A 15,644-nucleotide genomic window follows, 5' to 3' on the forward strand; every position below is an offset into this window, starting at 1 on the left:
ATGCATCTAAATAAACACCCCTATGATTAAACACCCCTACTTCCTTTTTGTAGGAGAGCAAATGCTAGAGGCTTTGATAAGCACTCTTGATGAGTTAAAAGCTTCTTTATTTATCTCTAGTAAGCAACAGAACCACTCTAAGAGCAATGTGCTTCTCTTGGGCACATTACTTCTTTATCTAGGCAGGAAATTCTTTTAAGAAAACTTAGAAGCCTTCAGTGATACAGACACAAGCAGCTAGCTCATTTCCACCAGTCTAAACAACTGAAAAAGCAACTGCTCCTGAGCAGAACTGACCAGCTTTTCCACAACTGCAGGACTATTAATAGCCTTGAAGTGTTCCAAGAGGAACACTTTCAGATAAAGGCAGCTGGAACTCTGTCCTCTAGCATTGTTTCACAAGATATAATTCACTAGCCTCTGCTTTTCATATTTTGTTCTTAGAACAAAATGATTCCTGATGTGTGACCTTTTTTCTAATTTGGAAAGACACATACATGCAGCAGAACCTTGCAATCAAAGCTTGCTGTAAGATTTTTGCCCTTGTGAAAGTCATTTAACCAGAGTTTTTCATCTGCAGGTTCTGCTGAACAAGCCCCTGCAGTGTAAGCTGGCCAGAAACATCACTTTTACCATGCAGCAAGGTGCTATAATAAAAGGCTATTTCTAAATATAAACTGGGAGGGGGCAGGGGGGCTTATCACTTACAATTAATGACAAATTTCAGGCACAGCAACAAACCATGTAAGAATAACTTTATTTCTTCACAATCTGAATAACATCCTCATCTTCAAGAGTATGGTCTTTACCAACTTTTTGAGGGTTGTGTTTAACAGACGAACCCCAGACCAGTGCACTGAAAGAAGAAAAATCAAATTTAAAAGGCTTAGAAGTATGATATGCAAGCAGAAGAGCAGCTATTTCTGTCACACAGCTAATACAGAAAGCAATGCTTCAGGGCTATTTTTATTCTCCTACAAGTACCTGGCTGAGTGGTTGGTGTGAACCAGGGCTACAAACAGACCAAAACAAAGCCTGGAGTTGTCCTGAGTACCCAAGTGCATGGGACAATGGCTTGCAATGCTGTGTCTAGTGCTACTTTTAGATAGCAAAATACATTTGTCTCCACAGAGGACATTCATGTAGCAAAGAGCATGAGAACATCAAATACAGCAACTGAAGTACTAAGTTTGATTATCATAGGCAGATTTATTCAATTTAACATTAAAAAAGTCCTGGTATTCCCTTCCAGTTTAGAAGAAGATTAAATAATGTATCTGAAAGCAAGTTATTTTCTATTCCATATATTCTTTTACAATAATACTTACTATTTAAAGTCTTTTATGAGATTTTTGTGGATCTTCATGCAAAAATCCTCCACTGTGGTCTTGCAGTAAGGTAGTACCACAGGAGAGGTGTAGTCTGGGAGCTGCCCTTTAGGTTTGGTGTAGCTGTAACACAAATGGAACCATCAGTCAATACCAAAACTTTCTTTTTCAAACCCATCATGATATTTCATCAGTGATTTATAGTCACCCCCAGCATGTGGGCCAAGTCCCACTACTCCAGTGGTGACAATGGATACACGACAAAATGTTTGGTGGACCTAAGCTGAAAATGCATCTGGGCAGCCAGTGGCTGCAGAGGGCTCTCCCTTGTAACTGCAAAGGCTCCTCACTTGTGAGCTTTCTGAAGGTGCTTTAAAAAAGCCAAATGGCAAGAGTTGTTCGAAAAGAACATCTTTAGTATTATAATTCCAACTTGACTTTTTTTTTTCTGTAAAAATCTCAACATATATTAGAAAAGACACCTGATGAAGTCTACAGCATAAATACCTAAACCACAGATACAAGGAATTGTGAAATGCCTTTTCACAATACATTCTACATTATTACAATAAGATAGATATAAATTTAAAAGACAACAATTACGATTGTATTATGAGTATTAGTAAATTCATTCATAGGTTCATCTAAAAATGCCTAAGAGTTATGAGGTAAACCTGAAATAACTTGTAGTAAAAATTTCTGAAATTCTAGATAAAGAACTAAGTTCTGTCAAGAGAGCTGCATCCATGACAGACTGAAAAGCTGATTACATCTGGAATCACAGTGCTACCACAAAGTCTGACTAGAGTTCCATGTTTTCAGGAATTTTTTTAAGATGTGCTTTGGTCTTGGTTTCACAAAGTTCTCCTTTAATTCCCCTACAAATTCAAAACAGCACTTGTGGCTATGACACAACAGCTAAGATGAGCACAATTTCTGGGTTACAAAGCAAACACCAGTTGGTAGAAGAGCATTATAAAATATTCCTCATCCATTCCTGAGACCTTTTTTAGTCTCAGCCATGCACTTAACTCCACAGAAAGCAGCAATTTTGACTCACATCCGGACTAGTTTCAAGTAGTCCCAGATTTTCTCCAGCAGATCATCAAAGTTCCAGCGATGATGAGCAGATATCGGTACACAGTGGGGTACTTTGTAAATGATATCTAGTTCTTCAATGGAAATTTGGTCAATTTTATTGAGGACATAAATGCATGGGATGTAAACCCTGCAAAGAGAAAGAAATTGTCAGAGCAACCTGACAGCAGCACGCTGCTACCTCCACTGCAAAGAAAAAATGTTCTTAAAATCTTATCTCTATGCTGATGCCACATTGCTGGCTCAGCTTCTGTGGGAAGCAAACTCAAAAGACAAATCTTTTCTGTGTAACACAAACTGCAGGAATGCCACAGCCAGGAAGCCAAGAGTACCTGTTCCCTTCCACCACGTCAATGAGGTCATCGGCAGTGGCGTCGCTGCGCAGGGTGACATCAGCATTGTGGATTTTGTACTCTGCTAAGATGCTCTTCACTGTCTCGGTATCCAGCTCGCTCTGAGGACACTGAACAGACAGACACAGTGCTAAGGCACGGCACAGCTAACAGCCAAATCCAGCACTGCAATTAACAGTGCTGTCACCTAGCAACCACTGCATATACATCACTAGAAAGAATAGCTGCATTTTAAGTTATTGGACACGACTCTGATTTCACCATAGCTGGTCTGAGGAGAGGGAAAAACAGACCTAAATCCTAACAGCTTCATTTATATTAATGCCCCACTGAGAGCTGCAATCAGACATTTCAGAAGCAGCGCTTCCTTTCAGTTTGGGACCAGCTGCAACACAAACCCAAGTATTTTCTAGTTCAGAGCCCAGACAACTGCACTTCAGGTATTAGAGTGCAGAGTTCCAACTTTTGCTATCCCTGGCTATTTCCATGCTTTTAAAGAGTCAGGTAAATGGGTTGCAAGGCCTGAAACTCTGAGCAATCCTCTCAGGAAGAACATTGTAGCCACCAAGTAAGAGGCAGTTTTTGCACACTCTCCCTTGGATCTCAAACTTGTTATGTGTGGAATGCAACCAAGGCTCTGTTTTGAGGGCAAGGAAGCAGTCAGGCTCCAGGAGAGGTGTAGGATAAAGGATACTTTCCTCTAAGGAAAGTAACTGACTGCAGCGCTGTACAGCAGTTCAGCTCCTAAAGAAGTCACAGCACAGCATGGTCCTGGACATACCATCAACTACAAATGCCTCTTTCTTCAAGCAATTTGTTTTTTAATTTTGGTTAAAGAAAACTTCCAACTTACTGTGGCTGTAAGGTTAATGCCTCCTTTATCCTTTTTTTTAAAGCCAATATTGGGGGGCTTACTATTCAGACGAATTCCAAATCCCTCCAGTTCATTCTCAATGATTTTCTTGTGGCCAAGGGGTTTCAGCACGTCCAGAACAATCAGAATGAGATTACAGGTTCGAGCAACTAAGAACCAGAAAAAGAAAGTCACCTCTCAAAAAGCATGCTCACACAACCTGAGACATAACAACCACAATATGGGGTGGACTGATGACACTACAAAGCCCCTGAAGCCCAGTATACTGGTTATTTTTAAATACCAGTGTAGGACTGAAGTTTATTGTGCTGGCCAAGCATCACTGATAGACAGATCTTTACATGCTGTAAGAATGACAGAGGCTGGAAAAAATCTTCCTGTCTCCATTCAGACACCAGACTGAAGACAATTAACTGGGTGAGGAAATGGAAACAGCAGCCTTGTTTAGGATGGGATCACATCTGCCTGCAAAACTGGCAGTGTGCTTTCACTGAAGTGTCAGCACAGAGCACAAACCCAGCAAGTGCACAAAGCCAGAACTGAAAACAACATGAAAGCAGCTACTGCTTCTCAGCAGACAGCTCAAGTGCAGCAAACGATCCAGCTTTTTAAAGACATCACAACAGTGAGTGAACCCCCCATTCTCCTGCACTGTGTTAAATGAAGCAGTGACTGGCTGCTGTCTCCAGCTCTAACATACCTGCAATGACCTGCCGTCCTCTGCCTTTGCCATCTTTGGCCCCTTCAATAATTCCTGGCAGATCAAGCAGCTGTTTGTTCGCAGGAAGGAAAGTATCACATGAGAAAAGTATTCTTCATTAAATCAGTCCTACTTTTACCCTTCTAAACCAGCTGACTCTACTGCACATCTGAACAGAGGACGACAGGACTGTTTCCCATCTGATTGTTACATCTTCTATTACCCCATGTGCCCCACTGGTCCAGTGGAACACATTATCTCATAGAGAATAATTAGAACTACCACAGGAACTTCTTCCCAGAGCCAAGTAAAAAGCAGGGAAAAATCCATACCTCATGGAAACATTTCCAAGGTATTCTCAAGCACTTTTACACATCACTTCTATCCTGCTGATGTCAGGCCAGACCACTCAACCCTAAGAGCACAGCACCTGTATAGCCCATCCTTCCCTCACAGACACAAGATCTCACCTGGATCTTTGCTCCTTTGTACCTAATGACTCCAGGCACAGTAGTCAGTGTAGTGAATTCATAGGCTGCCACTTCAGAGTACACACCAGCAAGATTACTTAGAAGAGTGGATTTCCCCACTGATGGAAAACCCACAAACCCAATGCGGGCATCACCTGTCTTTGCAACATCAAAACCTGCAAATAAGGAGTAGAAATATTTGTCTAATTATTGACATTTTCTATCTTCTAATGTTCTGGACAGCAGACACACTATTATTTTTAATATTGCCTGAGAAAAGGCTAAGTAAGCCTAAGTATCCCAGAAGAAGGATGAGGGTGGGAAACAGATTGTTCACAATCTTTATTGCCTTGCACCGCTTTGTAACACTCCATGCCATGTACCTGTCTAATAAAATCCTGGCTGCAAAGCTTCACAGTGGACTGTGTTTGACTTCGGTGTAAGTGGAGCATTCCCTTTAAGCACTTCAGCTTAGGAAATTCACACCTTTATGTATAAAAACAAGTGACTGCTGCAAAGGTGCTTCTTTGTGTAAAAACCTTAAGATTTCTGCAAAGACTGTATGAGCCATAATACAAAAGCACTTTCATCTACACTTCAGGAAGTGCTCCAGCCCATAGCCCCAGGAAGGGCCACAAATGATGGTTAGAGGCCCTGTACCGGGTAGGACAAAAGAAAGCAAGGACAGAACAGGTTGCCCAGAGAAGCTGTGGCTGCCCCATCCCTGCAAGTGTCCAAGGCCAGGTTAAATAGGGCTCCGAGCTAGTGGAAGGTGTCCCTGCCATGACGGCGAGTAGAACGAAATGCTCTTTAAGGTCCCTTCCAACCCAAACCCTTATGTGATTCTATGACTGCTTAGCAGACAACCTGACACGATTTGTGGGACAAGAGCCCCCCCGTTAGATCGATCTCCGTGACACCTCCCGCACTCGGACAGCTCCCGCACAGACAACGCACCTTCCCCGGGGCCGCCGCCGCCGCCTCCCTTGGGGGTGATGAGCTCCCGGCGCAGCTTGGCCAGACGGGCCTTCAGCAGCCCCAGATGGTGGGCGGTGGCCTTGTTCTTCTGCGTCCGGGCCATCTGCAAGGGCACAGGACCGAGGGCTCACACCGGGAGGGCTCTGCCGCCCGGTCCCTGCGCGACGCCTGGGGACAGGGCCCCGCCATCCCTCCACGGCGCTGCCCAGCGGCCGTCCCCCTCCCCGGCCCGAGCCCCGCGTCCGCCCCGCTCGGCTCTCGTCGCCCGGCCCGTCCCGCGGAGGCGGCGGTGCGGTACCTCCGCCTCAATCTCCGCGATCTTGGCCAGGGTGCCGCTCATGGTGCCGTCGGGCCCGGCCCGCCCGGCCGCCCCTCAGCGCCGCCGCTCCTCGCGCACCGCTCGGGGCCGCGCACGCGCGTGGCGACCTCTCGCGAGAGACGGCAGGCGAGAAAGGGCACGCGGCGCGCGCCGCCGGCTTCGCGCGCTGCCCTGAGGGGAGGCGGCGCAGCGCCCCCTGGGCCGTGTGCAGAGCGCGCGCCGCCTCACAGAAAGAGCGGGCAACGCTGTGAGGGGCGAGTGTGAGGGAGGGGGGTGTGTGTGTGTGTGTGTGTGTGTGTGTGTGTGTGTGTGTGATCCATGTGTGTGGGATCCGTGTGTGTATGAGGGACCCGTGTGTAGGTGAGAGATCCGTGTGCCTGTGACATCCATGTGTGTATGAGGCATCCGTGTGTGTGAGGGATCTGTGTGTGAGATCGTGTGCTGTGAGATCCCTGTGTGTGAGAGAGATTCATGTATCTCTCGGATCTGTCTGTGAGGTCCATGTGTATGAGAGATCCGTGTATGTGTGAGATCCGTGTGTCTGTGACCCGTGTCCGTGTGATGTGTGCGAGGCAAAGCGGGGCTGTGGGAGCCGGCATGAGCCGGGTGTGCGGGAGCCCTGAGGGGGGCCCGGGGACGCTGCTGGCGAGGCTGAGGCGCTTGGCCGTGAGGGGCAGCCGGGCTGCGGCGCCGAGAGAAGCCGGGCGCTCGGCTGTGAGAGGACGCTGCGAGCGGAGCTGTGCGCTGAGGCAGCGGCCCCGCAGGTGTGAGAGGAGCCGGGGGTCTCGCTGTCCGCGAAGGGAGGTGGCGTGTGCCCTTCCCTGGGGTTAAACCGGACCAGCCTCCCCGCGTCCTTCCCGCAGCCCGCTGTGCTCAAAGCCAGGTGTGTATTTGTGGCGCTCCGCGGCCGCAGCGCTGCCGCACTGCCCGCGGCGGAGCCTTCCCGAGCTGGGGCTTTGTCACACCGGGACTTCATGCCGGAGCTTTCTCACGGCTCCTTTCAGCTGAGCCCTGACCGTACCACTTTGCCCGAGGGACATCTGTAACTCTGCACTGAAGGCAGGCTAATTAAATAAAGGATTTTTTTTTTTTTAAGGCCGCTTCAAACTTTAAAATGCCAAGCATTTCCAGCGTTAGGCTGTTTCACAAGAAGCCAAACAATTGGATTTCAAATTAAAAGTATTTTTATGACAAGGAAATACAATTTAATAGTTGTTCAGGACTTCGGTTTACAAGTTTGTTTCTGTGTCATATTTCGTCTACATTCGAATATTTATATAAACCTTTTTGTCCATGTTCAGTATCCTTTCCAGGAAAGCTCTTTTATCTCAACTTATTGCAAAGTCTGTTTCTATAGGGTGTATCTAAATGTAAAACTTAACTTTAGGGGGGAAAAAGCCAAAAATACACTCTCCTGGGCCTGTAGTGTGAGCACTTACAGACACACCTGCCACATCTTCAGACAGAATTCTGAGTATGTCACAACTGGCAAAATTGAACTAACCTTACAACAGTTTCAATGATAGAATTTTTATGGAATCATTAAATCTTCTTTAACTTACAGTGAAATGGGAAAAAAAGTGTGCTAGTGCAATGGGAACCACACTGCTATTTGTGGTCTCTGCCTCTGCATTTCCCTTTTTGTCTTATTTTAATCAAGAAAGCAGCCTTTATTGTCATAAACTCTTTCTAGTGGGAACTGTCATTAATAGAAGCTTATACAGAGCTTACTAAAATAGAATCTCAAATAAAATGGAATTGTTATTCCTGGTAATGTTAGTTCAGCTAAGCTAGGGTAAATATAAATGCACCTACCCTCTGTACATTTGTTCATGGTTTTCTAATTATTCCTTGTCAACAACCTCCTTTTCCAACAGGGGACAGAGATTTGACCCTGGTACAAATTTTTTCCTATTTACTTCAGATGGAGTTGAACTTGTCTATGCCTCAACTGAATTCAGCCATACAATCAGTTCACATTTGTGGTTCTTTTTAGTAAAAGGAAAAACACTGAGAAGAATGCAGATTCTGAATGCTCAATCAGGATTTAAGACCTCCCCTCTTTTGTGCAGTAGATCATAGTTAACTTCAGAACTTATTGCTAGTTGTTCTTACAAACTCGCCCCAAATCTCATAAATTGAGTCTAACTTAAAATTATTTTTCAAAGTTGGGGCTGAATGAACAAAGATGTCAATAAAGCACATGGTGTGAAAATTTAGTAACGGGCTGGTTTTGTGTTCCTGGTTTATGTTTCCATAGTGTTCTTAACATTCAGCTGAGCAGTAAGCTCTTAAATTCTTTTTTTCTCAGAAAGTTACTCAAGCAAAGGGTATAAGGAATTTAGGCAACTAAAAACTTCCTTCAGTGTTGAGTATTGTCCTCAATTACCTGAAGGGAGAAAGAATTTAATTAATAAAGATAATTAGTCTGATTTTTGGTAGCCAAATTAACACTTTCTAATTGGTTAGGATATTTAAAGTAGTTTATATTTGTTTGTAACAGCATCATCTTTTAAGCTTCAGAAAAGCTTGTTCAAAAGAGATTGTTTCTAGGTTGTGAACAGAGTAACATTGCTTTTATTTATTGTGAGTACTGCTGTGAATTTTTAATATAAAGGTGGTTTAAGTGATATGGTGCTTAGAGAACAGGGTGGTTCTTACCATAGGAAATAAGGTGCAACAGCTGGAAAAATAACAGAAGGGTGGGTGACTGGGAATTGATAAATTATGTCCCCTGAGGACTGCAGTCAAAACTAGAAAATAGAGTGCAAATAATAAAACCTTATTAAATAAAAAGAAAAAAAAAAAAGTCAGTCAGAGAAGGGGAAAAATCAAGGAAAATATTAATAGAAAATTGGAAATGTCAAAAGAGATAAAAGCCCCCAGTAGAACCAGAGAGCAAATGAAAGGAGATGCCAGAGACTGAGATCTGCTCAAAAGGTTAATTGAGCTTTATAGTGGGCACTGATGGAAGATGGAGTATGTGAATTGCCATCTTTTTTATGAAAACGTATATGTGTGTTTTTTAAATTGCAATCATTCCATTTAGGAAATCTAGATGAAGTGCAGCAGAGGGAATACTTCCAAAGGCTGTAACTTGCACAGCAGTCAATCCCTCCTGGGACCAATTGCCTGTAATGGATGACACAGAACGAAGGTTCAGATCTGGAGTAAAACTCACAAATGATCGCGCAGTCGTGTGAATGACTAACTAACAAACTGGAAGTATATCCCCTCAGCAGTTCTCTTATAATGTTCCTAATAAGATAAGGAAAGCAATATACTAAAAGGTATTCAGCAGGTGGACAAAGACTGCATCTGATGGAAAGGCTGTCTCATCAAACACTTCAGGAACACGACACAGAATGGAATCAATGATTGGGAAAAACCAGGAGTGTTTGTTTCACCAAGCTACAGTGACAGGAATGTGACTGCAATGGCACATACCTCATCAGCAAGATGTGAATGATGGAGGGCTGTAGAAAAATGGGTTTCAGAAATTCATCTTCTACACACTTCAGTCCTGCTGACACTGATCTTGAGCAAGTCTTTCCCTTTACTTGTGCCTCAGTTTTATTTTTGCACAAGAGGAATGTGCAGTTGCTGCAGAATGATTGAAACTGTCATGTTTCTATAGCATTGCCCTGCAAGTATGGTAACTGTAGCTCACTTCCACAGGAAGGCTTAGGAGCTAATGCATTTAGGTTTTAGGTCAAACTATCAAATTTAAATAAGCTACTTCATTATGGGTCAAATTCTGAAATTCTTTCTAAAACAACTAGTATTTTAGATTGAGTAAGAGTTTTACTTACATGAAATAGTGAGATGCAATCAAAGTGTACTGAGAAGAGGCTTGCAAGTGTTTTGGATCACCATGTAAAATTTATCATTGTACAGTACATGGTAAATACAGTGAGTATTAAATTAATTGTGATAAGTCATGTAATGCTTCATTAAAATCACATAAAGTACCTTGTTAAAAATAAGCAATGCATGCTCACCTAGTCAGGTTTGAGGTTTTTTTCTCCTCTTTTATATTCTAATAAATAAATACTTGTGGATATCAAGTTTATTCACAGTGCACTGAGAAGGTCATTTTAGCTTAAGAGCTACTCTGGTAGTACAACCCTTGTGGTTTTGGTAATTCACCCCATGCCAGAAGCTGCAGACTGTTCTGGCAATCAGCTGATGCTGTGTGTTTGTGGGCTTGCTACAGACTGCATTTCTAGCTTAGTGGTGGGATTTCTGCAGGATTTCAGAAAGTGGGGAGAAGGTGACAGGGAAGAAATGAAATCATGATTTCAGATGAAGCAAGGATCTTGAAAATTCATATCCTCTCAGAAATGATCACCCGCCCAGGGAAAAATAATCTGTATCAAAAAGTAACGGTGGTCTGAGTTCTTAGGATTTTAAGAATTATGGGTATGGGACTGTAACCAACCTGCCACAGCTCCCTCATTAAAAAAGAGTAACTGCAGCTTAAGGCATATAGAGAATTGGTTCATTTTAACGTGGTTTTTCTGTGGGTTTTTGTTCAGTTTTGGTGTTTGGTTTTATTTAATTTTTACAGTTTTGCAAATTTACCCTATGAATTGTACTTTGATTTGAGAACTGGCTGCTAATTAACCCTATCATTGTATTTCAGGGAAGAACTGCTCATGCTGAAGGAGAGACAAAACTATAATGAGCTATAATGAGTTGACTAAGGGCCAGCTTCATGACTGTTCGGAGGAAAGATATTTTGAAAACGCTCTATCAAAAGGTAAGATTTTTTAAATCGATAGTGCTGAATCTTCAATGGAAGCATAATACTGATTGCCTGAGGTGAAGTGACTCTGAGAATTGATGTAATTCACATCTTAATTAACTCTTGAACCAGGAGACAGAAAGTTGCATCTCTTCTGAATGTTGTAAAATGTAAAGATGTAGCAATTCCTAGCTGTCTTCTAGGATTAATTATTTTTTTATGCCAGTTTACTTGTTATCTAGGTAGGAGTTTTCCTGGCGAAAAGCACAGTAGTTTAGCTGTTAATCTGTAAATACCAAACCTTTGTGCTTGCATTGCATATTTAGGATTGTATTGTATGTTTTAGGAGAAAAAGTTGTCTGTCAGGTTTGCTTAGGTAGGCATGAATGCCTAATTCACTGGGAGGCAACGAGATGGAATCCTAGGTTGTATTTCCACGTTGCACAGATCTCTAATGTGGCAATCTTGTTTTGAATGGGTCAGGTTGCTTTGGTTTCAGGCAGTCTAGAATAAGTTAAACTGAGCAGACTGAAGAAATGAGGGGAACAAAAGGGAGATTAAGTATCAAGGGTTGGCTTCCAAGACTGTGTAAAATTAGTATAACAACTGAAAATCGTATAGTTTAACATCAACTCCCCAGACTTTGTCGTGGGCTGCCATGCAACACACAGAGTACACAGCACATGGGTGCAGTGAGGAGAGTGATCAAAAAGAGGAAAACCAAACAGTGCTGTTTTCTCTTTTTAAAGTAAGTCTTTCTGTGTACTTTCCAGAGCATCATATACCATCCTATTGCTGTCAGTTTTGTGAGGGTGCTGGGTATTTTTAAAGAGTTTTCATCTGCTTCTAGAGGAGAAAGCTGACAAATCACTAAACCCACGTCTGGGTTACAGAGGAAACTGCTGTCTCCAAGTCTGAGAATCCTTGCTGCTAGGGTTGGCATTCTCATGGGATGATTCCTAATAATAAACTGAGCCAGCTTTAAAAACTAAAATTAAGTAATAATCAACGAATAAGTAATGCTGAATTAATTGCTTGTTATATCAGTAGCAGTTAATTAAAATATCAGTGAAAGCTCAGAAAAACTGACAGCTACTCACTGAAATTTCAAGTGTGCCACAAACTGCTCAGTGCTGTGTATTTCTGTGGAACATGCATAGAAAGGAAATGGTTCATATGACTGATTAGCTGGCACAAGTGCTATGCACAAATGTCTCTGCTAATATTATAATCCCTGTGAAATAGTGACTAACCTTCTTAAAGAGTATCATAATTCCAAAAAATTTCAGTAGCCTCAAGACCTACACAGATTCACAAGCTGAAAGTGTTGAACAAATAGGTATGACTCAACTCTAATTAACATATACCCAAATATGTTTGAACAGATTCAACTGTAACAGTCTTTTGTTACCTCCTATATTTGCACACCAATTTAAGGTCTGCACTTCTGAGTAAGGCCAGTAGCAATTGATCTGCAGTGAAGCGAGCAATGTACAATGTGGAGTCCCAAATGGTACACACATGTTTGGAGAAAAGGAGATTATTAATACTATTGAAATACCAATCAAAGTGCTTCAGCAGGCACCAGGCAGCTGCAAAACATTTAGGGACACCTCAGGAATTCCCTTGAGCAGAAGTGAGACAGGAAATAGTGAGAAGCTGAATAAAGTAGCTGAAGAAAATGCCTTTATTTAAAAGAGGGATGGATTCAAAAGAAGTTCAGCACATTCCAGTGCAGAGGATTTCAAAGAAAATAGATTATGAATAATCTAAAAAGGAAAGGAAATATTGGATACAGAAAACATAAATTTCAAAATTGAAATTTAAAACTTTCTTTCACATTATCTGGAAATTTGTGTTCAAAAAGTAAGTTGCTAGTTGTGATGGTTAATTGAGTTCAAAGGTAATAACTCCTGCCTGCTTACACAGTTGTGTATGGAAAAATGCCATTTAGGCATCACATTAAATTTGGGGAACTTCACCTTACAAGTCTGTTCATAGTGATGAGCCAAATTTTTGCTCAGTTTGTTTAGTACCTGTTCATTTTCAGAAGAAATTTGGCAATGTTTTAACAAATGCTAGTTGAATGACTGCTTCGATAGTCTCATATTTTGAGACAGGGTAAGTTTGGGACCAGAAAACGTTCTAAGCAGCAGTCCTTTAAGTGTGCTGGTGGAGCTGTAGGGTGCGGTGAGCCAGTGTACAAAGACTGTAAGTACCAAGAGGAGAGCTGCAGCCACTGCCATGGCAGAGTGCTGAGGAGCCAAGGCAAAGGGCTGTGTCGGTGTCCTTGTGATTACCCGGGACTGCAAGGTGCTGGCAGTCGTCTTGAACAAGCATCCAGCAACTGTTAGGAGTGTGAGCTCCCAGTGTGCTGATCTGGCATCCTCGTGGCAAGTGTGAGTGGGTCACTTGCCAAGAAACAGCCATGCTTTGGGGTTGTTTTAGCTTTTACCCAGTGAAGCAGGCAGGGTGTGTGGGATGGTGCCTTTTAAACAGGAGGGCTGGAAGCTGAAACCAGAACATTCCGTGGCAACTGGAGAAAGTTCTGAGGAAAGTGCTGTGAGAGAGGCAGGACCCCCCTCCCCCTGCCTAGAGGAGAGACAAAGAACAGGCAAGGAGGGAACTGAAATAGGAAGCAGGAACCATGTCAGGAGGCTGGGGGCTAAAAGAAAAGCAAATTAATAAACCACTGGGGGAAAGGCACACAACTGTCCAAAGCCACTAAGAAAGATAAGCAAATTCCAGATTCTTTAGCTGCTCCATGTCTGTGTGTGCTTGCAGCCAGGCTAGTGAGTTAAACATAATCATTTTCCTCACTGTAGCAAGTACAACTTATGTGTCTGTGGCACACAAACTTAAGAGAATATGAGCACTGTGTTATCTATATAATAGGGTGTATTTAAGCTGGGTTTGTCAGCATTGCTACCACTCCACCTCGAATTTCTCAAAGTATATGTTCATATCAGGGTGTTCACACACATAGTGCAGTAATAAAAAGTTACTGGTAATATTCTGACTGCAGTAGAGACAAACAGTTCTTATCGAAAGCAGAAGAAATCTGGTGTACAGGCTGAGGGCACTGTGTGGCCTTAAGTGTTAATGTAATATTTTGAAAGTTGGAAGCTTGGTGCGCTCATTTGCACATCAGTACCCAGAATGCTTTTTCAGTTTCACCACTATTTAATTCAAGTGCTGGGTTTGAGCTTTTGGAAGGCTCTGTAGTTTGTGATGCCCTCACATGCGCCAAGTTCACTATTTTCCACAGAATAGTTTAAGTGACGATATTAGATAGTGAATAGGTGGTCCAAGCATTCTTAATTAGGCTTGATGTTACAAATGCAAAAAAGTGTCCTTGAACGCTTTTTTCCAAGCGTTGTCTTTAACAAAACAAAGAACTCTGTTTGGGGAATGTGTGTGTGTGATGTGTGAGGGGGAGATGTTTTTTCAAAAGTAGAGAAAAATTCCTCTCTCTGAAACAGAAAGCAGATTTCAGATGCAAATGAATAACGAAGATGCTGAAATAGCAGCTCTTCATAGAGAGACCTCGAGCACACAGGGAAGATTCAGCACTAGGACAGTCCAGGCAAGCCCGCGCAGTGAATTCGGCAGTGCATTTCGGAGCGTTTAACCTGGGCCCGGGGAAGGGTAACTTAAGGGAGCGGGAGCCTCGCCGCGCTGGGGCGTGGGGCGCTCCGGGCGCCGTGGGAACCCCGGGTGCGCGGGAGGGGCTCCGCGGGCAGCAGCTTCCCCAACATGGACGCACTCGGGGCTCTGAGGTGCCCGTGCCTCCCGCAGCCCCCGGCCCGCGGGTACCGTTTCTCCCAACCGCTCCCAAGGGGAGGGCATTTTCGCACTGGAAGAATTCCCGCTGTACCCCTTCCCTCCCCCACAATGCCGGCGCCTCGCTCTTCTGGCGAGGCTGAGAGTTGATCGTGTACGGGGGGTGGGGGTGAGAAATGCAATGAAAGACCGGGGGGAGGCCGGTCTGCGCTGCAGCCCCTGGCCCCTCTGGGATCGGCTCTCCTCAGGCGAGCCGGGGAGGTGGGGGCCGCTCTGCGCCTCTGCAGCTCCGGGAGGGTTTGCATTGGACGATTCGCGCCTGGGGAGGGGGGAAGGTTGCCTGCAGCCCCCCCCGCCGGCCCCTCCTCCTCTCTCCAGCGGGAGGGGGGTCTCGGGGGCGAGCTGCAGCCCGGATATTTGGGGGAGGGGGCGAGCGCAGCCCCACCACCCCCGTGAGCCGCGGGGGGGGGGGCCTCACTGCCGGCTCGGCATTGGAGGATCGGTGCTGGGGAAGGGGGAGACTGCAGCCCCCAGCCCCCGCGGGCGGGCGGGGTGGGGGCCGGCCTGCTGGCTCTGGCTGCTCTTGCATTGGCGGGAGCCCGAGTGGCTGGAGGGGGGGTCTCTGTGAATAGGGTGGGGGTCTTCTCGTCCAAAGAAGAGAGGAAAGTTTGCGGCGCCGGTGGTGAGGGTGCGTCGAAGCGGGCGGGGCCCGGACCGGGGCCGGCGGCGGCGGCGCTTGGTCGGGGAGCAGCAGCCGGGGGGCCCCCGCTGGATTTTTGTAGGGGGGGTGGTATCGCCCCCTCCTTCTCCTCCCCCCAGGGGTGAAAGTGCAAGAGGAAGTGCAGCCGCTGCCATCTTTCCTCCGCTCCAAACACACAGGGACGGACGGAGCCGGCAGCCCGGAGCCGCCGCCGGACCCCCGTCCCTCCCGGCTGCAGCCGCCGCGCCGCGCACGCCCCTTCCCGCGGCGGCTCCGCGGCCGCAGCGCCTCGTG

At 45.0% G+C, this 15,644-nt stretch overlaps 1 protein-coding gene across 1 annotated transcript; it reads right to left on the bottom strand.

The window, feature by feature from the left end:
- Window positions 1-740: 740 nt before the first annotated feature.
- DRG1 (developmentally regulated GTP binding protein 1) lies at window positions 741-6,225 on the bottom strand. Its single transcript, XM_041488885.1, has 9 exons — window positions 6,100-6,225; window positions 5,781-5,904; window positions 4,824-4,999; window positions 4,354-4,423; window positions 3,633-3,802; window positions 2,759-2,889; window positions 2,389-2,556; window positions 1,329-1,451; window positions 741-856 (listed from the first exon to the last, which is right to left on the bottom strand). The coding sequence occupies exons 1-9, from the start codon at window positions 6,139-6,141 to the stop codon at window positions 757-759; spliced, it is 1,104 nt and encodes a 367-aa protein (XP_041344819.1). The 5' UTR covers window positions 6,142-6,225; the 3' UTR covers window positions 741-756.
- Window positions 6,226-15,644: the final 9,419 nt, after the last annotated feature.

This window comes from Pyrgilauda ruficollis, unplaced genomic scaffold (genome assembly GCF_017590135.1).
Source record: "Pyrgilauda ruficollis isolate IOZ18807 unplaced genomic scaffold, ASM1759013v1 scaffold9, whole genome shotgun sequence".
NCBI classification, from domain to species: domain Eukaryota; kingdom Metazoa; phylum Chordata; class Aves; order Passeriformes; family Passeridae; genus Pyrgilauda; species Pyrgilauda ruficollis.

Excerpts from the sequence above, each read along its gene's own strand:
- DRG1 (XM_041488885.1), bottom strand. The coding sequence starts at position 6,141 with ATGAGCGGCACCCTGGCCAAGATCGCGGAGATTGAGGCGGAG. Across the intron at positions 5,905-6,099 it reads TCGCGGAGATTGAGGCGGAG|ATGGCCCGGACGCAGAAGAA; the intron begins GTACCGCACCGC and ends GTGCCCTTGCAG. Across the intron at positions 5,000-5,780 it reads CGGCGGCGGCCCCGGGGAAG|GTTTTGATGTTGCAAAGACA; the intron begins GTGCGTTGTCTG and ends CCTTATTTGCAG.